Here is a 23,731-nt window from a genome sequence, read left to right as displayed (position 1 = left end):
AATTTTAAGGCATTGGTTGTTGGTATCTTTAACTAGATGAACTAAATAATTAGAAGTTTATTTAAAGATAAAGGAGCAAAACCATTTCTTAAAACACTGTTAACCCAAAGGATATAGGACACGAACTCAAGTTCCCACATCTGTAATACAAAATGTATTTTTCTCAGTATTAACGTAGTCTGTCATCTTTATCTCCAAATACTTGGATTATAGCAGGTCTAAGACTTTGGGGTTCAGGCATCCTAAAAAATATGAGATGTTTACTTTACTCATTCTCCTAATCATTTTGTATTGTATGCCCTATGTGAGAGTTTTTTTTTTTTTGGTTTGTTTTTTACTGTTAGACCTACCTTCTGGGTTGGTTTTTACTTGTCCTTGGTTCTTTTTAGGGTTTTTCTCTGCCTTTACCTTATCCTATATATTTTTTTTGTTCTTAATACTGTTATCCTAGTTAATTGTAATTTATCTCCTCCTTATATCCCTCCTTCTATAAGTTAAAAGATAATTCACCAGTGATCAAGATCAGGGCTATGGGGTGGAGATGTCAGGAGCATTAGGGTCTTACTGTCTGACAGTATAATTTATGATGCTCTCTAGTGGGCAGTGAATCACAGTGGTTAAGAGGATAGATTTCTGAAGCCAGACTGTCTGGCTTCAACTCATGGCACTGTCACTTAGGCCGTGTGACCTTGTACGAGTTACTTAAACTCTCATTGCCTTAGCTTCCTTGCCTTACAATGGGGATGATGATAATACTTCAGCATTGTTGTGAAGATTAAATGATTCAGTACTGTATAAACAACGAGCTTAGAACAGTGCCTGGCACATATCAAGTGCTATGTAAGTGTTTGCAGAATATATAAAAAAATAAATATCGAATTGGATTCACTAATTGAAGGAATAAATACAGCTTGACCTGTAGACTGAATTTTTTGGTCCTTAGGATGTTTTGCATTGTTTAATATTATAGTGGAATTTTATTTTAAAGGCATTGTTCACAGTGATCTTAAACCAGCTAACTTTCTGATAGTTGATGGAATGCTAAAGCTAATCGATTTTGGGATCGCAAACCAAATGCAACCAGATACAACAAGTATTGTTAAAGATTCTCAGGTAAGACTTTTAATGTTGGTTATCTCACAGTAGAGTTCAATTCTTTTTTCACCTGTGAAGTATTATATTGCAAATGAGTATTATATTTTTAATCATCTCTAAAGGATTTGAAGTCTTTTAATAAGAATGGGTTTAAAAATATAAACCATAATCATTATAATTTAGAAAATCAAGATCAAATGGTAATATCCCCAGCAATTTTGAATGGTTTTACTACAGCTGAAGTAGAGAAACAGTAATACCTTCCTTGGAAATCACTTGGTCATGATCAAAAATTGACCTGAAAATTTGGCTCAGAGTTTCCTTGTAGCAAAGAGATAGTTGCAGTTATATGTTTTCATTGTCTGTGAGGTAAGATTATTTTTATTCTTCTAGAGAAGCAGACCTTTTCCTATTACTGAAATTGGAAAAAAAATTCTTAAATGGGCCTTCATATTGTAAATGCCATAAGTATTATAAGCAACATTTTTATAATAGATATTGTAACAGCAAACTTAATGAAGTTGTTCTATAAAAACTAAAGCAATGGCACCAAAGTATATCTAAAAGATATTCTTGCTTGGAGCCAAGATGATATGTTTTGTGTTTACAGATTTTTGATGTGAGTTCACCTTAATCCCAGGAGTAAAATAGACTTTGTTAGGAGGAATAGATGGACAACTTGCCCTATTTGAGAGTCATGTCTCTTTATATCAAAAGTATGGCAGAACAATGAGTTGTAAATCAGCTTGACAGCATCTTCCATGTCAAGGCCCTAAAGTAGATATATTCTGTGTTTAAAGCAAACCATTTATTTTAGAAGAAAATGAGGCTGTTGTAAGGTTGGCATATCATGCTGTAGAAACTCAGAGGACTACTGTGGGACAAAGCTAGATGGTCTTTTTGTTTATGTATTGGTTGGCTTATTTAAAAAATATATATTTTTAAAGTTGAATATGTTACAACACAGAAACGAGTGGTAAGTCCCTCAATGGCCTCAAAGTTTATGGCCATTAATAGAATTTTAGCCTGGACAGTTTTTAGGGCAGACTTTACTAGTTGCCCACTATAATCACAGAAAAAGCACAGCATTCTGAAAGGAGTCACTTTGCTGATTAGGAACCCAACTCATTTTGCTGCAATTGGGAAGAATTTTGATATATATATCTTAACATTGTCAGCAGTTATTTGAAGTTTGCAAGGATATCGTTGAAATCTATAATTACCCAAGTTTCCAAGGATCTGGCATTTGTATTTTTAAGAATCTAAAGTAGAATGAAATATTTTCATTGATTTGTGTTTTCTCTGACTTGGCGTATAGGTTGGCACAGTTAATTATATGCCACCAGAAGCAATCAAAGATATGTCTTCCTCCAGAGAGAATGGGAAGTCTAAGTCAAAGGTACTGAAAAGATTATTTACATCGCAATTATCTGGTAACAGTAGGGAATGCGCTGTTTTCTGAGTAAACTTACCAGATAACAATTTCTTTAAGTTCTAAAACTTTTTAGGCCATTACAGAGACATTGCTGGTTTTTTTTGTTTGCAACTCTTATTATTTTTCACCACTTATTCGTTTGTGAATTCTACATTTCCAAGTACAGCTGGAGAATGTAGTTGTTTTCTGGCCTGCCACTGGCTACTTTTCCACTGACTTTATCTCACTACCTCGATGAGTTTGTGTTAGCCTCTTGGGTGCCCTTTGTCAGGGACTCCTTTTGCCTACTGTGATGCCCTGGGCTCCCAGGCTAACCTTTCTGTACATCAGTGTAACCAAGTGGGTGCAAGCACAAATTGTCCCAGGGACCCGCATTCATTCAAGCCATAGATCTGCCTCTCTCAATTGTGCCTATAGGCAGTGCCTATTATAAAATAAATTGAGGATTAAATGGGAAAGAATATATAAAGTACTTAGTACATTTATCCAGCTCAGAATCATTGCTTGATAAATGTGTTTTTTTGTTTTGTTTTGTTTTACTAAATTATATTTTCCTCCTTAGAAAATCTGGCTTTTTAAGTGTTTTTCAAATAACTGGCATAAAATTTTGCCAAATGTTTTCATAAAATTCTTTTTATATTTGTTTAGCCTCCACTCTTCTTCTAAAACTTAAATTTCTTGTGTTTTTATTAGACTGTCTGTGGTTTTGTTCATCTTAAACAAGCAGTTCCTGACTTCATTTATCAATTCTATTTTCATTTTCTTTACAACTTCAGTACTTACGATAACCAGAACCTTTTCTCTATGATTAACCATATTTATGGTTTTTCATTTAATGCCCGTGACAATGTACTTTTATAATGTCTGTACCAGAGGTGAGGAAACAGACACATAGCATTACCAGTTAGTAACACATCTTCAAGATATGTTAAAGGTAATATTAATTTCATATAACTAATTATTTACTTGAAATAGCTGAAATGATTGGAATTGTGTAACTGGCTTAGATATAACTGATCTATTCAAAAGAATAGATAACTGAATTAGTTTTTTACTTTGAAGATGTTTTAAAGCTTGTAAATACTTGGGGATTTTGGACACACAAGCTCAGCATAGTTCTATAATATATGCGTTTGGGTTTAAAGTTGTATTATTTATTTATTATTTCCAATGGTCTTATCTGAAGGGTTGCATAATTTAAACAACCTTTAAAACTGTATACATACTTTGAACTTATATAAAAATTTATAATCCAATAATTCTGGAGAAAACAAGTAAACTTAAAACTTATAGTTACATTTTGTAGTTTATATTTTCACAAGTTGGAAAGAATTTAATATTTTGTCTTAATTGGAATATTTTACTTACGAGGTTATAGAAAGATTTAAAGTAAAGCTCATATCTTCTGATGGAATAACCAACTGAAATGAAAACTAGAAAAAGATGTTTTGTCATGTTACCATAATGTAGTACACATTCATTGAGATTTAATCATGATTTTAAATATATATAATATATATGTTTTTACATTTTACATGAAAATAACAGCAACTTTTTTGTGTGTGTTTGTTTCTTAGATAAGCCCCAAAAGTGATGTTTGGTCCTTAGGATGTATTTTGTACTATATGACTTATGGGAAAACACCATTTCAGCATATAATTAATCAGATTTCTAAGTTGCATGCCATAATTGATCCTAATCATGAAATTGAATTTCCTGATATTCCAGAGAAAGATCTTCAGGATGTGTTAAAGGTAATATTAATATCATGTAACTAATTATTTACTTAAATGCTGAAATAATTGGAATTGTGTAACTGGCTTAGATATAACTGTTCTATTCAAAAGAATTGCTAACTGAATTAGTTTTTTACTTTGAAGATGTTTTAAAGCTTGTAAATACTTGGGGATTTTGCAAAAGTGCCTTGGGAGAAATAATCCTATCATTACTTGAGTGGGATATCTAAAAAGCAACTTTTATAATGTAATGTAATCTGGAAATATACTTTATCAATGTCATATATGAAAACCTGCTTTGTTTCTCTTTAAAATATCTTTGTTTTAATAGTGTTGTTTAAAAAGGGACCCAAAACAGAGGATATCCATTCCTGAGCTCCTGGCTCATCCATACGTTCAAATTCAAACTTATCCAGGTACTACTTCTTTAAAAATTTGTCTGTTACTAGATTGGTAATATAAACAGTCTTTTACCTATTGATATAACAAAGACAGAATCTAAATTGGCTACCCTTTGTCAGCCTGCCTTTTTCCTTAAGGAAGTTTCATTATTATAAATAGTAAAGTAAATAAACTTTTTTTTCTTTACTTATGGTATTTATTTTTACTTATTCCAGGTAAGGGGTTAAAATCAGTGATAAATTACAAGAATATCACTTGTGCTGTTAAACAAAATGTGTATTTATAATGGACTTATATTTTTCTTATTGGTATTAGTGTATTATTGATTTATTTTATAGGTAACCAAATGGCCAAGGGAACCACTGAAGAAATGAAATATGTTCTGGGCCAACTTGTTGGTCTGAATTCTCCTAACTCCATTTTGAAAGCTGCTAAAGTAAGTATGTCTGTTCTTTACATTAATTTTAACTGTTTTATGTAGTGAATTCGACACTTAAGGAAACATTCTGAAGGAAAGTTGGTCCAATCATCAGATCAGTTATGAAACATGTTTCTACATTTAGATACTTAACATGTGCCTTTTGACAAATACAGATTTACTTGATTTGTATTCTTCTGCATACAGTACAGTTCAAAGTAGATCATCACATAAGGTGCATTCAGGAATATAATGTGTCTTTTAACTCAGCACCATTATTAACACAGCTTTTGAATTCATTCCTTTTAGCCAGTTTTTTCCTTAGAGACATTACATCTAATGGCTTTTTTGAAGCTGTATACAGCAGTCAACACAATTCTGAAAGCACAAGTCTCAAGCTGTTTAGCCTCCAATGTCCATTTATATCTATACCATGATTTTTCAAGCACCTAGTTATTACTAGAACCCCATGAATGCTTATTGACCAACTGGTTTAGCCAACAAGCAGTTACTAATTATGTATTTCAGTTACACGATTATCATAAAATTACGGGAACTTAAACTATCAATACTCGTAGCTCTTTAGATACGTATAAAGTCCATCTAAGTTGCCAAGAACTTGAGTACATTTCTGAAGGAATTTACTATACATTCACTATATTTGCATTTATATGATATGAGGTAACTGTTCTCTTAAATTTTCTCAAATGCTAATGGCTAAATCAATGGATTTAGTAATTAAAAGTGGACCGAATATGTTTTGTAATTGCTCTGTATTTTGTATCTCCATGTTTTAAATTTATACTAATATCTTGTTCAAAGCCTCTTATAGCTATAATTGAGGTAGATTAGTTACTTTTATCACTGAGGTTGTATGTTCCTTGAGGGCAAAGATGTCTGCCATCTTCATAAGTTAAATGTTAGCTGAGTCTGAAGTAATTTTTAAATACATGGATTTTAATATATATCTGATTATTATATTTATACAATAATTTGTAATGTCTTCTATTTATTAGTTAAAATATCATCTGTATAAAGTTTCCTTATAAATACATTTTGTATAGGAATTTACCTAAGACTAGCTTTATTTAAGAAAAAGTAAAGAGATAAGGCCTTGAAGTCTCGTATGTATGTTTATTAGTAGCTCTGTTATATTTCTCTCATAGAAAGATTGAGTTACATCTCGTGATAGGTAATGCTTAAGACCAAGCTTGGTGTTTAAAATTCTTTATTATCTCTATTAGCTTATAAAATAATTTCCCAACTGTAAGAGCAAGAGAGAAATAAATGTATTATATTTAGAATACATCAAAATACATCTAATGTGACAGTACATTGAATTAAAAAATTACCAAACAGATTTGTGTTTTTAATTTCAGACTTTATATGAACACTATAGTGGTGGTGAAAGTCATAATTCTTCATCATCCAAGACTTTTGGAAAAAAAAGGGAAAAAAAATGATTTGCGGTTACTCATAAATTGTCACATACCACCTATAAAATATATTGGACTGTAATACTCTTGACTCCTTGTGAAAATCTACATTTGAAGACAACATCACTCTTAAGTGTTATCAGCAAAAAAAATTCAGTAGATTATCTTTAAAAGAAAACTGTAAAAATAGCAACCACTTATGGCACTGTATATATTGTAGACTTGTTTTCTCTGTTTTATGCTCTTGTGTAATCTATTTGACATCATTTCACTCTTGGAATAGTGGGTGGATAGCAAGTATATTCTAAAAACCTTTGTAAATAAAGTTTTGTGGCATAAAATGACACTAACATTTCAAAGTTGTAAGATTGTTTTCTTTAAGAAAATGTATTGTTGGCATGGCAGCAAAATTCTTAATTAGTAAAAAGTAGATTAGGGAAGATGTGAGACTAGACCTTAGTAAATGAACTTCGAAAAGCAAATCCTGAAGTGTTTGAATTCCAAAATAGACTTCCTAATTATTTCTGGCACTGATAACAACAGTCTATAATTTTAGGAATGAACTTGGCTCTTTCAGACATTCTTCATAACATCTGCTGTTTTTGGTATTTAGAATATCATGCTGGATTCTGTGTTGTAAGCTGTATAGGGCATGCCCTCACTGTATGACTTGCTAGGTAATGGATAATTATTAATGTGGCCCCAGAGTCTCTTGACTGAATCTAATAGCTTAAAGTATCCTCACATAGCATCCTTTTCTCAATTTTTAAAAAAAAGAATTTAAGAGACTTCATTTTTTATAGCAGTTTTAAGTTCACAGCAAAATTGAGCAGAATGTATAGAGAGTTCCTAGGTGTCCTCTCCCCACCCCACCCCCACACATGTGATTACCTCCCTTGCTATCAGCATCCACCATATCAGCATTCCGCACCACAGTGGTACATTTATCACAGTCCGTAAACCTACCTTAACATATTATCACCCAAAGTCCATAGTTTATATTGGGGTTCACTCTTGGTATTGTATATTCTTTGAGTTTTAACAAATATATAATGACATTTATCTACCATTGTAACATCATACAGAATAGTTTCACTGTCTTGAAAATCCTCTGTTCTTTGTCCCTTCATCCTTCCCTCTCCCCTAATGCCTGGGAACCACTGATCTTTTTACTATCTCTATAGTTTTGCTTTTCCAGAATGTGACTGTCATATAAGTGGAATCATACAGTCTATAGCCTCTTCAGATTGGCTTCTTTCACTTAGTAACATGTCTTTTTATGGCTTGCTAGCTTATATCTTTTTAGCACTGGTTAATATTCTATTGTCTGGATGTTCCACAGCTTCTCTCTTTATCTGCTCAAAGATACCATGATTGCTTCCAAATTTGGGGAATTGTGAATAAAGTTGCTATGTGAAAGTTTTTGTCTGGACCTAATTTTTTAGCTCTTTTGGCTAAATACTCCTTTGGGACCAAGGAGTTTGATGCTAAATTCTATGTTAAGAGTGTTTAGTTGTGTAAGAAAGCTCCAAACTGTCTTCCAAAGTGGCTGTACTGTTTTGCATTTTCACTAGCAGTGCTTGAGAGTTCCTGTGGCTCCATATCCTTTCCAGCATTTGATGTCTGTGTTTTGGATATGGGGCATTCTAATGGGTTGGTAGGGGTATCTCATTTTAATTTGCATCTCCCTAATGACATGATGTTGAGCATCTCTTTATATGCTCATTTGCTATCTGTATATCTTTTGCCCATTTTTAAATTGGTTTATTTTCTTATTAAGGTTTAAGAGTTTTGTGTATTTTGAGTAACAGTCCTTTATCAGATGTCTTTTGCACATTATTTTCTCCCACTTGTGGCATTTCTTCTCATTCTCTTCTTTCCCAAATTTGTAACTGTGGTTATTAGTTTTCACGGTTCCTGGTTTTAAGTTAATGTAGTGTAATAGAGAAGAAGTAGGCTTAAACAGGAATTCTGCAAACCACACTCATAGAGAAAGCATGGTAAAAATTCAACCTGGAAGTCAGGCATTTGTCTACATGTGTTCATTGAGAATACTGTTTATTTTTTTCTTTTTAAAATTATTTTGAAGTTTACTGTGTATGTAACATTTTTTTTTAATATTTGTCATGTTTAGAGTTAGAAATTATATTATGGGGAAAAGCATCATTTTGTCTATTGCTTCAGTGGGTTCTTGATGAAAGTGTCTTGTTTGTTACAATTACTAACCTATAGTCAGAATCAGTTAATGTTTTGAAAAAACATTTTTAGGAAAGTATTGGCTATTTTTTTGCCCTTTGAGCTTTCATATCAATTTTATCAGTTCATTAAATTCCACACACAACAAAATGATTATGTTGTGTGTGGAATATTATCTTTGTCTTTGTGCTAGTCATGTTTCTTGGGGGAAAAAAAGCAAGCATATGAGGTTTCCTATAATGGCATCTTCCAAAGATGGATTTCCAAATGCGGAGAAGATTTTTGCTTGCTTATACCAGATCCGAGAGGCTTACCTAGGGCTAGAGTATTCCAAATTCAAAGCTTGAGGTTCTCAGAACCACCCACGTGATACAAAATCACGTTGAAATCCACTTAAAAAAAAAAAGAAGAAAAGAAAAGTTAAGCGCACACATACACACACACAAATCCACTTGGTTTATTTCTAGAGGACACTTGTCCAGGGAGGTCAGCCCTTCTGGTTCCAACTTAAAGCGAACGTCAGGTGTGTCTTTCCTTAGGAAGTTCCTGGATTTTGAGTCTTGTTTATCATACTCTACCAGGTTGTCAAACCTGTACCTCAGTTTCACAGATGTTTCTTTTAAAGACAAATGCTTAGTTGTGCTTACCTCTCTCGGTTCTCGTCTTCATTAATATTTGGATTCCATAATTTCTCACTCATTTGAAAAACTAAAATTCATGCCAATTTATATTCCCACTATCAGAATTAAGAACTCATTGGTCTACAACATCTTTTATACTTAATATTGTCTGAATTTAAAGGTTTTTGCTATCATAGTTGTAAAATAGTATTTTTGCAGTGTCTTTAATTTTTTGTTTAGTAATGAGGTTGGGCATTTTGTCATATGTTTATTGACCATCCTTTTTTTTTTTTTTTTTTCTATCACTGAAAAGCCAGGTCCTTACTCTCTGGTGTTCATGTGTTTCATGTCATATTTATTTTTGGATTACCTTTTTTTATTTCTTTATAAGTGTTCTTTGTATTACAATTACCTATAGTCAGAATCAGTTAATGTGTTGAAAAATACTTTTAGGAGAGTATCAGCTATTTTTGGCCCCTTAGGCATTCATGTCAATTTTATCACTTCATTAAATTCCATACACAAAAGAATCATGTTGAGGCCGGGCATGGTGGTGGCTCATGCTAGTAATCCCAACAGTTTGACAGGCTGAGGCAGGGAGATTCCTTGAGGCCAGGAGTTTGAGACCAGCATGGGCAACATAATCAGATCCATTCTTTGCAAAAAATAAAAATAAAAATAAATCAACTGGGTGTGGTGGTGCATATCTGTAGTCCTACCTACTTGGGAGTCTGAGGCAGGAGGATCAGTTGAGCCCAGGAGTTTGAAGCTGCAGTGAGCTATGATTATGCCACAGAACTTCAGCCTGGGTGACAGAGTGAGCTCCTGCCTCCAGGAGACAAATACAAAAACAATAAATAAAAAAATTTTAACAATCATACTGAGATTGTATTTATAGTTTCATAGTACATTTAGGTTATTTAGAGATAATTGCCATTTTATGATATGAGTCTTCCTATCAATGAACATGATATATTTCTCAGTTTATTTAGGTCTTCTCTTATCTTTCAATAAACTTTATAATTTTTTTCATGCAGGTCTTTCACATCTTTTGTTGGCTTTCTTACAAAAGCTCTGTTGCTATTGTAAATAGTAGCTTTTAAAAATTACCTTTCTTAATTTTTTGTTCTTCCTTTATAGCACCATAATTTGTTTTTTAATTTTATTTTATTTTTGCAATTAACTTCATCAGGGAGTGTAATTGGTTTTTGTTACTGAACTTATAGCCAGCCACCTTGCTAAGATTTTTATTTTCCTAATTAACCTAAAGGTTCCAGGGTTTTCTACATAAATAGTCATCACATGTAGGGTCATCACATCAGAAATGGGGGGCTCTATTTCTTTATTACTAAATCATGTTCCTTTTTCTTCTTTATTTTTTTTGAGTGCACTAATATCTTTATTTTAATATTGAATGAAAATAGTGATAGTGCTAGTTGTTGATTTTAAAGGAGATTTTAGTGTTTCACTTTTCAATTGATTCTTGCTTGAGGTTTTTGGAATACACCTTTATTCATGTTAAGAAAGTGTCTTTCTATTTCTATTTTACTGAGAGGTTTTTTTCTAAGTAATAAAAGGTTATTATTTTTATCACTTAGTTTAATTAATCTATTGGGATGATAATATATTTTTCCCTCTTTTAAACTGTTAAGGTAGTGAATGGCATGGATTTTTCTAATGTCAGCTCTCTTGTGGAGTTCTCTCTGAGGTTCAAGTCCAACTTTTGTATTATCTTTTTAATATGCTGATGTACCAGCTAGCTCTTGCTATGTAAAGAACCACTTCAAAACTTAGTATTTTTAAAACAACAGATATTTGTTATTTTTCAGGATTATCTGAGTCAGTTGCTTTTTACGTTGGAGCTGGTTCATCCTGGTTCTGCTGATCCAGGATGGCCTTACTCACATGAGTGGAACTTCAGCAGGAATAGCTGAGATGACTGGGATCATCAGGGTCTTGGTATAGATAGGGTTCTCTGGAAACAGATTCTGGGATGGAATTTAAGGTGCAAGGTGTGTATTAGGAACCAATACTTGTGAAAGAAAAGGAGAAAAGGGATTGTTGCAGAGGGAGAAGTTGAACTGTGATGCAGGCTTCATGAAGCCTTGTCACACTTTGTAGGGAACTCTGGAGTGAACATTGCCCATCTGCGATGTCCACTGTCAGGCTGAAGTGGCCAGTCTTTATACACACACCTCTTTCACAAGACTGTGACCTCTGCTGCTGAGGTGGACCCTGAGGAACTGACAGCTGAAGACTGCTGACCACGTTTCCTTTAGCTGGACAACCAGACCTTGTTTGAAGGGAGATGGAGCAACAAATCTCCATGTCTACCACAGCCTTCTCTCCAGGAGGTTAGCCCTGACTCGTTGTTCCTATGGTGGCAGAAGGGTTTGCAGCATAAAGATAGGGCAAGCATAGTGTGCAAGTACATTCCAAACATCTACTAACCTTATATTTGCTAATGTCTCATTGGCCAAAGCAAGTTAGATAGTCAATATCAGATTCAAAGCTTGGACAGACAGACTTCACCTCTTAATGGGAGAAGGGACAGTCATATTGTGAAGGAGTGTGCCTACATGGACAAGAAGAATTTGTAAGTATTTTTTTGCAATTGCTAAACTGGATTCATTTTGCTAATACTTTGTTGAGAATTTTTGCATCTCTGTGAATGACACTGGCCTGTAATTTTGCTTTTACATACTAATTTTCAGACTAGTTTTATAGAATGATTTAGGTAATATTTCTACAAAAAATATTCTTTAGCAGAGTTTTGTAAAATTAGAATCATGTCTTCTTTGCAAGGTTGGTAAAACCTGTAGAATTATTTAGGCTTAATTTTTTTCTTTTGGAAATATTTTTACTGTTGTTATGGATTCATTGTCTTTAATAGCTATACAAAAATCAAGCCTTTAATTTCATTTTGAGTTTTTGCTGTTTTATAGAAATTTCTCCATTTTGTCAAAATTTTTAAGTTATGTGGGCTAACATGTTCTCAAATTAACTTTTGTTTTTCTAGTGGGAAAAGAAGGGTGTTTATTTGCAGGCACCAAGCAAGGGGGGCCCTGACAGCACACATTTAAGTCCTGACCTCCCTGATGGTTGGCAGGTCAGGGTTTTGTTTTTGTTTTTTTTCATTTTTATTTTTTAATATTATACTTTTAAGTTCTAGGGTACATGTGCATAACATGCAGGTTTGTTATATATGTATATATGTGCCATGTTGGTTTGCTGCACCCATCAACTCGTCATTTACATTAGGTATATCTCCTAATGCTATCCCTCCCCCAGCCCTCCAATCCCTGACATGCCCCAGTGTGTGATGATCCCCACCCTGTGTCCAAGTGATCTCATTGTTCAGTTCCCACCTATGAGTGAGAACATGTGATGTTTGGTTTTCTATCCTTGTGATAGTTTGCTGAGAACGATGGTTTCCAGCTTCATCCATCTCCCTGCAAAGGACATGAGCTCATCCGTTTTTATGGCTGCATAGTATTCCATGGTGCATATGTGCCACATTTTCTTAATCCAGTCTATGTTTGATGGACATTTGGGTTGGTTCCAAGTCTTTGCTATTGTGAATAGTGCTGTAATAAACATATGTATGCATGTGTCTTTATAGTAGCATGATTTATAATCTTTTGGGTATATACCCAGTAATGGAATTGCTGGGTCAAATGGTATTTCTAGTTCTAGATCCTTGAGGAATCGCCAGTCTTCCACAGTGGTTGAACTCATTTACACTCGCACCAACAGTGTACAAGCATTCCTAGTTCTCCACATCCTCTCCAGCATCTGTTGTTTCCTGACTTTTTAATGATTGCCATTCTAACTGACGTGAGATGGTATCTCATTGTGGTTTTGATTTGCATTTCTCTGATGACCAGTGATGATGAGCATTTTTTCATGTATCTGTTGGCTGCATAAATGTCTTCTTTTGAGAATTATCTGTTCATATCCTTTGCCCACTTTTTGATGGGGTTGTTTTTTTCTTGTAAATTTGTTTGAGTTCTTTGTAGGTTCAGAATATAAGCCCTTTGTCAGATGAGTAGATTGCAAAAATTTTCTCCCATTCTCTAGGTTGCCCGTTTATTCTGATGATAGTTTCTTTTGCCATACAGAAACTCTTCTGTTTAATTAGATCCCATTTGTCAATTTTGGCTTTTGTTGCCATTGCTTTTGGCGTTTTAGTCATGAAGTCCTTGCCCATGCCTACATCCTGAATGGTATTGCTTAGGTTTTCTTCTAGGGTTTTTATGATTTTAAGTCTAACATTTAAGTCTTTAATCCATCTTGAATTAATATTTGTATAAGATGTAAGGAAAGGATCCAATTTCAGCTTTCCACATATGGCTAGTCAGTTTTCCCAGCACCATTTATTAAATAGGGAATCCTTTCCCATTTCTTGTATTTGTCAGGTTGGTTAAAGATCAGATGGCTGTAGATGAGTGGTATTATTTCTGAGGGCTCTGTTCTGTTCCATTGGTCTATATCTCTCTTTTGGTACCAGTACCATGCTGTTTTGGTTACTACTGTAGCCTTGTAGTGTAGTTTGAAGTCAGGTAGCGTGATGCCTCCAGCTTTGTTCTTTTTGCTTAGGATTGTCTTGACAATGCAGGCTCCTTTTTGGTTCCATATGAACTTTAAAATAGTTTTATCCAATTCTGTGAAGAAAGTCATTGGTAGCTTGATGGGGATGGTATTGAATCTATAAATTACCTTCGGCAGTATGTCGATTTTCATGATATTGATTTTTCCTATCCATGAGCATGGAATGCTCTTCTGTTGGTTCGTGTCCTCTTTTATTTCACTGAGCAGTGGTTTGTAGTTCTTGAAGAAGTCCTTCACATCACTTGTAAGTTGGATTCCTGGGTATTTTATTCTCTTTGTAGCAATTGTGAATGGGAGTTCACTCATGATTTGGCTCTCTGTTTGTCTGATAATGGTGTATAAGAATGCTTGTGGTTTTTGCACATTGATTTTGTATCCTGAGACTTTGCTGAAGTTGCTTATCAGCTTATGGAGGTTTTGGGCTGAGACGATGGGGTTTTCTAAATATACAATCATGTCATCTGCAAACAGGGACAATTTGACTTCCTCATTTCCTAATTGAATACCCTTGATTTCTTTCTCTTGCCTGATTGCCCTTGCCAGAACTTCCAACACTATGTTGAATAGGAGTGGTGAGAGAGGACATCCTTGTCTTGTGCCAGTTTTCAAAGGGAATGCTTCCAGTTTTTTCCCATTCAGTATGATACTGACTATGGGTTTGTCATAAATAGCTCTTATTATTTTGAGATACGTTCCATCGATACCTAGTTTATTGAGAGTTTTTAGCATGAAGGGCTGTTGAATTTTGTTGAAGGCCTTTTCTGCATCTATTGTGATAATCATGTGGTTTCTGTCATTGGTTCTGTTTATGTGATGGATTACGTTTACTGATTTGCATATGGTGAATCAGCCTTGCATCCCAGGGATGAAGCCGACTTGATCATGTTGGATAAGCTTTTTGATGTGTTGCTGGATTTAGATTGACAGTATTTTATTGAGGATTTTCACATTGATGTTCATCAGGGATATTGTTCTAAAATTCTGTTTTTATGTTGTGTCTCTGCCAGGCTTTGGTATCAGGATGAGGTTAGCCTCATAAAATGAGTTAGGGAGGATTCCTTTTTTTCTGTTGATTGGAATGGTTTCAGAAGGAATGGTACCAGCTCCTATTTGTACCTCTGGTAAAATTCGGCTATGAATCCGTCTGATCCTAGACCTTTTTTGGTGGGCAGGCTATTAATTATTGCCTCAATTTCAGAGCCTGTTATTGGTCTATTCAGATATTCAACTTCTTCCTGGTTTATTCTTGGGGGGGTATATGTGTCCAGGAATTTATCCATTTCTTCTAGATTGTCTAGTTTATTTGCATAGAGGTGTTTATAGTATTTTCCAATGGTAGTTTGTATTTCTTTGGGATTGGTGGTGATATCCCCATTATCGTTTTTTATTGCATCTATTTGATTCTTCTCTCTTTTCTTCTTTATTAGTCTTGCTAGTGGTCTATCCATTTTGTTGATCTTTTCAAAAAACCAGCTCCTGGATTCATTGATTTTTTTGAAGGGTTTTTTGTGCCTCTATATTCTTCAGTTCTCCTCTGATCTTAGTTATTTCTTGCCTTCTGTTAGCTTTTGAATTTGTTTGCTGTTGCTTCTCTGGTTCTTTTAATTATGATGTTAGGGTGTCAATTTTAGATCTTTTGTGCTTTCTCTTGTGGGCATTTAGTGCTATAAATTTCCCCCTACACACTGCTTTAAATGTGTTCCAGAGATTCTGGTACGTTGTGTCTTTGTTCTCATTGGTTTCAAAGAACATCTTTATTTCTGCCTTCATTTCATTATGTACCCAGTAGTCATTCAGGAGCAAGTTGTTCAGTTTCCATGTAGTTGTGTGGTTTTGAATGAGTTTCTTAATCCTGAATTCTAATTTTATTGCACTGTTGTCTGAGAGACAGTTTGTTATGAATTCTTTTACATTTGCTGTGGAGTGCTTTACTTCCAATTATGAGGTCAATTTTAGAATAAGTGTGATGTGGTGCTGAGAAGAATGTATATTCTGTTGATTTGGGGTGGAGAGTTCTGTAAATGTCTATTAGGTCCACTTGGTGCAGAGCTGAGTTCAAGTCCTGGATATCCTTGCTAACCTTCTGTGTCATTGATCTGTCTAATATTGACAGTGGAGTGTTGAAGTCTCCCATTATTATTGTGTGGGAGTCTAAGTCTCTTTGTAGGTCTCTAAGGACTTGCTTTATGAATCTAGATGCTCCTGTATTGGGTGCATATATATTTAGGATAGTTAGCTCTTCTTGTTGAATTGATTCCTTTACCATTATGTAATGGCCTTCTTTGTCTCTTCTGATCTTTGTTGGTTTAAAGTCTGTTTTATCAGAGACTAGGATTGCAACCCCTGCTTTTTTTCGCTTTTCATTTGCTTGGTAGATCTTCCTCCATCCCTTTATTTTGAGCCTGTGTGTCTCTGCATGTGAGATGGGTCTCCTGAATACAGCACATTGATGACTATCCCATTTGCCAGTCTGTGTCTTTTAATTGGGGCATTTAGCCCGTTTACTTTTAAGGTTAATATTGTTATGTGTGAATTTGATCCTGTCTTTATGATGTTAGCTGGTTATTTTTCCCATTAATTGATGCAGTTTCTTCATAGCATCAATGGTCTTTACAATTTGGCATGTTTTGGCCGTGGCTGGTACCAGTTGTTCCTTTCCATGTTTAGTGCTTCCTTCAGGAGCTCTTGTAAGGCAGGCTTGGTGGTGACAAAATCTCTCAGCATTTCCTTGTCTGTAAAGGATTTTATTTCTCCTTCACTTATGAAGCTTAGTTTGGCTGGATATGAAATTCTGGGTTGAAAATTATTTTCTTTAAGAATGCTGAATATTGGCCCCCACTCTCTTCTGGCTTGTAAGGTTTCTGCCAAGAGATCCGCTGTTAGTCTGATGGGCTTCCCTTTGTGGGTAACCCGACTTTTCTCTCTGGCTCCCCCTAATGTTTTTTCTTTCATTTCAACCTTGGTGAATCTGACAATTATGTGTCTTGGGGTTGCTCTTCTCGAGGAGTATCTTTGTGGTGTTCCCTGTATTTCCTGAATTTGAATGTTGGCCTGCCTTGCTAGGTTGGGGAAGTTCTCCTGGATAATATACTGAAGAGTGTTTTCTAATTTGGTACCATTCTCCTCATCATTTTCAGGTACACCAATCAAATGTAGATTTGGTCTTTTCATAGTCCCATATTTCTTGGAGGCTTTGTTTGTTTCTTTTTACTCTTTTTTCTCTAAACTTGTCTTCTTGCTTTATTTCATTAATTTGATCTTCAGTCACTGATATCCTTTCTTCCACTTGATTGAATTGCCTATTGAAGCTTGTGCATGTGTCACGAATTTCTCATGCCATGGTTTTCAGCTCTATCAGGTCATTTAAGGTCTTCTCTCCACTGTTGATTCTTGTTAGCCATTGATCTAACCTTTTTTCAAGGTTTTTAGCTTCCTTGCTATGGGTTCAAACATGCTCCTTTAGCTTGGAGAAGTGTTATTACCAACCTTCTGAAGCCTACTTCTGTCAACTCGTCAAGAGTCATTTTCCATCCAACGTTGTTCTGTTGCTGGCAAGGAGCTGCAGTCCTTTGGAGGAGAAGAAGCACTCTGGTTTTTAGAATTTTCAGCTTTTCTGCTCTGATTTCTCCCCATCTTTGTGGTTTTATCTACCTTTGGTATTTAATGTTGGTGACCTACCGATGGGGTTTTGGTGTGGATGTCCTTTTTGTTGATGCTATCCCTTTCTGTTTGTTAGTTTTCCTTCTAACAGTCAGGTCCCTCAGCTGCAAGTCTGTTGGAGTTTGCTGAAGGTCCACTCCAGACCCTCTTTGCCTGGGTTTCACCAGCAGAGGCTGCAGAGCAGCAAATATTGCTGCCTGATCCTTCCTCTGGAAGCTTCGTCCCAGAGGGGCACCTGCCTGTATGACTGTCAGCCCCTACTGGAAGGTGTCTCCCAGTTAGGCTACATTGGGGTCAGGGACCCACTTGAGGAGGCAGTCTATCAGTTTTCAGAGCTCAGTCGCAATGCTGGGAGAACCACTGCTCTCTTCAGAGCTGTCAGACAGGGATGTTTAAGTCTGCAGAAGTTTCTACTGCCTTTTGTTCAGCTATGCCCTGCCCACAGAGGTCAAATCTGAAGAGGCAGTAGGCCTATTTGAGCTGCAGTGGGCTCCACCCATTTCGAGCTTCCCAGTCACTTTGTTTACCTACTCAAGCCTCAGGAATGGTGGATGCCTCTCCCCCCGCCAGGCTTCTGCCTCACTGGTCAATCTCAGACTGCTATGCTAACGGTGAACAAGTCTCTGTGGGCATGGGACCTGGCAAGTTAGGCACAGGAGAGAATCGCCTGGTCTGCCAGTTGCTAAGACCTTGGGAAAAGCACAGTGTTTGGGCAAGAGTGTCCCATTTTTCCAAGTTCAGTCTGTCACGGCTTCCTTTGGCTAGGAAAGGGAAATCCCCCGACCCTTTGCACTTCCTGGGTGAGGCGGTGCCCCACCCTGCTTCAGCTCATTTTCCATGGGCTACACCCACTGTCCAACCAGTCCCAATGAGATGAACCAGGTACCTCAGTTGGAAATGCTGAAATCACCCATCTTCTGCATCCATCACACTGGGAGCTGCAGACCGGAGCTGTTCCTGTTCGGCCATCTTGGAATGGAAATTCAGATTAACTTTTTAACCTCTCTGCTATATATAGTTATTTCCCTTCTTTTTCTTTCCTTTTCCTTTCCCTTCTTTCCCTCCCTCCTTCCCTCCCTCCCCTCCCTCCCTCCCTCCCTCCCTCCCTCCCTCCCTCCCTCCCTCCCTCCCTCCTTCCTTCCTTCCTTCCTTCCTTCCTTCCTTCCTTCCTTCCTTCCTTCCTTCTTTCCTTCCTTCCTTCCTTCCTTCTCTCTCTCCCCCACCCTCTCCTTCCTTGCTTCCCTCCCTCCCTCCCTCCCTTCCTTCCTTCCGGATTATTTTCTTCCTTCCTTTGGGATTATTTTGTTATTTTTCCTAGCCTCTTAATTTGGATGCTTAGCTAATTAATTTTCAGCCTTTTTTCCTTTCTAAAATAAACTGTCAAAATTATACATTTCTCTTTAAATACAATTTTCTCTGCAGCACATATAAATAATATTTGTCATGCTATAAATTTGTTTCTACCCTCATATATTTTATTTCTACTAATCCACTTTTCTCTTTCCTTTGTTCTTTGCTTGCCTTTTGTTTTTTGTTTGTTTAGTCTTTTGTTTGTTTTCCTATTCCATCTTTTCACCTCTACTGGTTTGGAAGGTTCAGAGGCTATTTGTTTTTAGTGATTAATCTTAAAACTTACCATGCTTATAACCTAACAAAGACCTAAACAGCTAACTTAGCCTCCCTACCAAACAATACAAAGACTTTGATTAATGTATCTTAACTGTATTAGTGCAACTCGCATGATATTAGTGTTTTAGTTTTATCTTACTGTAATCCCACAGATTATTATCATTTTGCACATACAATATTTACTTAATTCACATAAACATTTCCATTTTATATACTCCTTGTATCTCAGTCTATTCTTTTGGGACCATTTCCTCTCTTTTTAAGTACTCTCTTTAGAAATTTGTTTAGCAATAATCTGTTGATAGTAAATTACCCCTTTTTGTTTAAATTCATCCTTGTGTTTAGAAAGATTCTTTTCTGCAGGTTCTCAATATCAAGCTGACAGTGATTTTCTCTTTGCACTTTAAGGATATTATTGCACGGACTTCTGGTTTCCATTATTGCGATTAGGATGTCGTCTATTCATCTGGTTATTATTTCCACGTAGGTGATCTTTTTTTCTCTGGCTACTTTTGGAAAAGACTTTATTTTTTTAGAGCAGTTTGGGTTCAAAGAAAATTTGAGAGGAAGTTGTGGCAATAACTCATATATTCCCTGCCTGTACATATATAGCCTCTCCCTTTATCAACATCCCTCGCCAGAGTGGTACATTTGTTGTTGCAATTGATGAAGCCATATTGACATGTCATAATCACCCAAAGTTTATAGTTGACATTAGAGTTCTTGGTATTGTCCGTTCTATGGGTTTGGACAAATGTATAATGATATGTATCAACCATTATAGTATCACACAAAGTAGTTTCACTGCCCTAAAAATTCCCTCTACTCTGCCTATTCAACCCTCTCTCCAATTTGTGGCAACCGCTGATTCTTTTACTGTCTCTCCATAGTTTTGTCTTTTTTGGAATGTCATATAGTTGGAACCATACAATGTGTAGCCTTTTCAGGTTGGCTTCTTTCAGTTAGTATTACACATTTACATTTCTTCCGTGTCTTTTTATGGCTCATTTCTTTTTAGCACTGAATAATATTCCATTGTCTGGATAGTTAATTAATCCATTCACCTGCTGAAGTATATCTTGGTTACTTCCAAGTTTTGGCAATTCTGGATAAGTTGCTATAAAAGTCCATGTGAAGATGTTTATGTAGACATAAGCTTTTAGCTCCCTTTTGTTGAAAAAGGAGCATGATTACTGGATCATATGGTTAGAGTTTGTTTAGTTTTCTAAGCAACCACCTGGCTGATTTTTAGATCTTCTGTTTAATCTTCTGTGATCTGAAGTTTCACTGCAATATGGCTAATCACTGATTTTCAAATTTTTAATCCTATTTGTAATATATTTTGTTTTCAAGTCTATGGAGTCACATATCTTCCTGATTCTGAAAAGTTCTCAGCCATTATCTCTTTGAACTTTTTTACTTTTAGAAATTCCATTTGATTATTTTAAAAATCTGTTTGTTCTCCCTTTATGGTTTCTGGCTTTTTTCTCTAATGTGTGATTCCACTATTTATTTCTTTCACAATTTCCTGTTGAACAATTTAAAATCCTGTATCTGACAGTTTCAGTATTTTTGAAGTTTTTGAGTTGAAATCTGTTATTTTGTTTTTTCTTGTAACTCTGGCTCATAGTTTCTTATCATTGTAGGTTTGATGATTTACTAGGAGAATACACAGGATTCAGAATATAGTTATGATTTATTATAGTGAAAGGATACAAAGCAAAATTAGCAAAGGGGAAGGGTGCATGGGGCAAAGTCTGCAGGATACAAGGCACAAACTTCAAAGAGTCCTCTCCCAGTTCACATAGGATGTGCTTAATTCCCCCAGCAATAAGTTGTGACAATACCTGTGAAATGTTGTCTACAAGGGGGCTCGTTAGAGACTTAGCATTCTGGATTTGTTTATTGGGAACCAATCATGCAGGTACCATTTACCTAGCATGTACCAAAATTCCAGACTTCCAGAAGGGATGCAGGTGTTCAGCATAAATCATATTGTTTAGGAACAGTGGGCCACTCAGCATTCAGATAATTACGGGAAGCTTCCTGAAACTGTAAGTTTCCAGACACAAGCCAAGGGCCAACCTTGCAAGCAGGTCTTTTTTCGTGATGGCACTCTCAGGCCTACTGTGTTAAATCTTTATACACTTACTTTCTAGTGAATTCGTTGATCTTTGTGATCTCCTATTTGCTTGCTCTCAATTATTGGAAATCCCAGAGGGAGCTAGGATTTGCTATTAACTGAAGCCAGTATCAGTATCAATCCAGTTTATTTAGGTTTTGCCATGGTAACCAAAAATCTCAAATATTATTAGTAACTTTAGACAATTTCTTATTAATGTCTACAGAAGAGCTGAACACTGTGCCATGCTGCCATTGCTTTTGTGCTAGGCTTCTAGTACCCCATTGCCGGTTGGTATGGCGGACGGAAAGAGAAGGCACAACAAATCAAGCACTGCCTCTTCAAATTATCACTTGAAAGTGACACCCTGCATGTCTGCCCATGATTTACTGGCCAAAGTGATTACATGGCTTCATGCAATGATCATTTGTCTAGAAAGAGAACAGCTAAAAATATTTGATGAAGAGCACAAATTAATATTCATAAATAGTCTTTCTTACTATGCTTCAATCAGGGGTTCCTAACCTATGATTTGTTGTTTCCTAGGGCTGTTAGATATTAAGATATGGACAATAGAAATATTGAAATATTCTATTTTTCTTGCCATATCATTTCGGGGGATTTTTATTTGATGCTACTTTCCCAAAGTAGTTACAAATAACTTTGCATTGCTCTCCATGATTCTCCCACCATCCTCTTCTTTTCTTCCTCTCTTCTCTTTCCTCCACTTTCAACCTCAGAAAGAAAGTGTATTTTGTTGTAAGAGGAAAATGTATTACTAATTACTTTGTTATTAAATAGTTAAAATAATAAGTAAAATTTGTTGTGTTAAAATGTTTGTAAGATTGCATGAAACACATTATATACCATGATATTAGAAATATCCTAAACTAGCACATTTGAGAGAATAAGGTCAGAAAGGTCCCTGTACACACAGGTGAGGAAGGAAGAGGTGACTGTGGACAGCTGTTTAAATTTTTGTTACAACAAGAGTGAGTGTCAAGGACACAGTTGGCATTCGACCAAGTGGAGCAGTGGATTAGCTCAAACTCTACTGGCCCTAGTTACAAAGTCTCCACTTAGTTTAAGAATATAATAAAGAAAAAAGCCTATGCAAGTGATGAAAAGAATAATTAGTCACAGAGCAACAAGTGGACCAGCTAGCTATCTCTATTCTGGTGGGAATTTGGTGGTGGAAGTGAGGATGGTGGAGGTGGAGATGGTGGTGGTGGAGGTGGGAATGGTAGTGGTACAGGTGGTGGTGGAGGAGGGGGTGTTGATGGTGGAGATGGAAACGGTGGTATAGGTGGTAGTGGAGGAGGAGGGGGTGTTGGTGGTAGAGGTGGATATGGTGGTGGTACAGGTAGTGGTGGAGGAGGAGAGGTGTTGATGGTGGAGGTGGAGATGGTGGTGGTGGTGGTGGTAGAGGAAGGGTGTTGGTGTTGGTGGAGATGGTGGTTGTGGAGGTGATAGTGGAGGTAGAGATGGTGGTAGTAGAGGTGGCAGTGGAGGAGGGAGTGGTGATGGAGGTGGAGGTGGTGGTGGTGGAGAGAGGAGTGGGGTTGTTGAAAAGAGATTTCAAAAAGTAAGTGTTTATAGAAGGGCTGCAGTTGTATTATCAGATTGACACACTGTGACTGCATATTGGGAAAATCTTGAGCATGCTGCCTGTTTCTCTTCCCTTTGGTAGGACTCTAACCAGCCCAGATAAACCTAGTGAATTGCCTCCTCCGTCTTGGATAAATGGAAAGTAACCATAGGTGGAGGCTTTGGTTGTGAATCTCTTGTTAATGGATTTTTTAAAGTGCTAGTATAAAAGGAAAACAGTTTATTTTACTCTACTGGAAAAGTATAGTAGAAATAAGCATTAATAACTTTTAATCCCATAATTGTGAGTTGATAGCTTAACATTTGGCATATTTATACAATTGAGATAATGTATTTACAATTTTATATTCTTATTTTCCACCTAACTTTCTCATACGTATTTTCCTTCATAAATATCATTTTGATAGCTATGAAATATTCTATCATAAGAATGCACCGGCATATTTCTCAGTTTTTCTTTTTTGTGTAAAATAATTTAGAAAAAGTTTCAACTTTTAAAAGTTGTTACCTTTTACCATTTTTGGAGAATGGAAGTTAATGTTTATCCTAAAACATAACTAATAACATAAATCCACAAATAAAAACCATGACACCATAATAGATTTTTAAAAACTTACTGCATTTTGATATTAGCTTTGGAAATTGAGATTTGGTTTTACTTTAAGTCATCCTTTAAAGTCATCCCTTGTGTGTGGTGGCCAGCCCAATACCATTGTCAGTAAATGTAATTAAATGATATTTTAAAGATGAGAAAAAGGCTATC

General features: G+C 35.8%; 1 protein-coding gene across 4 annotated transcripts in view; it reads left to right on the top strand.

Moving 5' to 3' along the window:
* The window catches only part of LOC105495579 (TTK protein kinase), a 66,440-nt gene that overhangs the window by 32,599 nt on the left and 10,110 nt on the right, over positions 1 to 23,731 (top strand). For 3 of the 4 annotated variants that reach the window (XM_011765321.2, XM_011765303.2, XM_011765313.3), the window contains 6 exons: positions 989 to 1,113; positions 2,414 to 2,494; positions 4,108 to 4,284; positions 4,598 to 4,682; positions 5,007 to 5,104; positions 6,466 to 6,872. In XM_011765321.2, the coding sequence (XP_011763623.2) occupies positions 989 to 1,113; positions 2,414 to 2,494; positions 4,108 to 4,284; positions 4,598 to 4,682; positions 5,007 to 5,104; positions 6,466 to 6,549 (650 nt within the window). In that variant the 3' untranslated portion in view covers positions 6,550 to 6,872. Of the gene's footprint in view, positions 1 to 988; positions 1,114 to 2,413; positions 2,495 to 4,107; positions 4,285 to 4,597; positions 4,683 to 5,006; positions 5,105 to 6,465; positions 6,873 to 23,731 lie in introns of those variants that run through there. The other variant, XM_011765330.2, reaches the window with a different exon arrangement.

The sequence above is a fragment of the Macaca nemestrina genome, chromosome 5 (genome assembly GCF_043159975.1).
Source record: "Macaca nemestrina isolate mMacNem1 chromosome 5, mMacNem.hap1, whole genome shotgun sequence".
NCBI classification, from domain to species: Eukaryota; Metazoa; Chordata; class Mammalia; order Primates; family Cercopithecidae; genus Macaca; species Macaca nemestrina.
The sequence above is the reverse complement of the archived record's forward strand: the minus strand, read 5'-3'. Positions and strand labels throughout refer to the sequence as shown.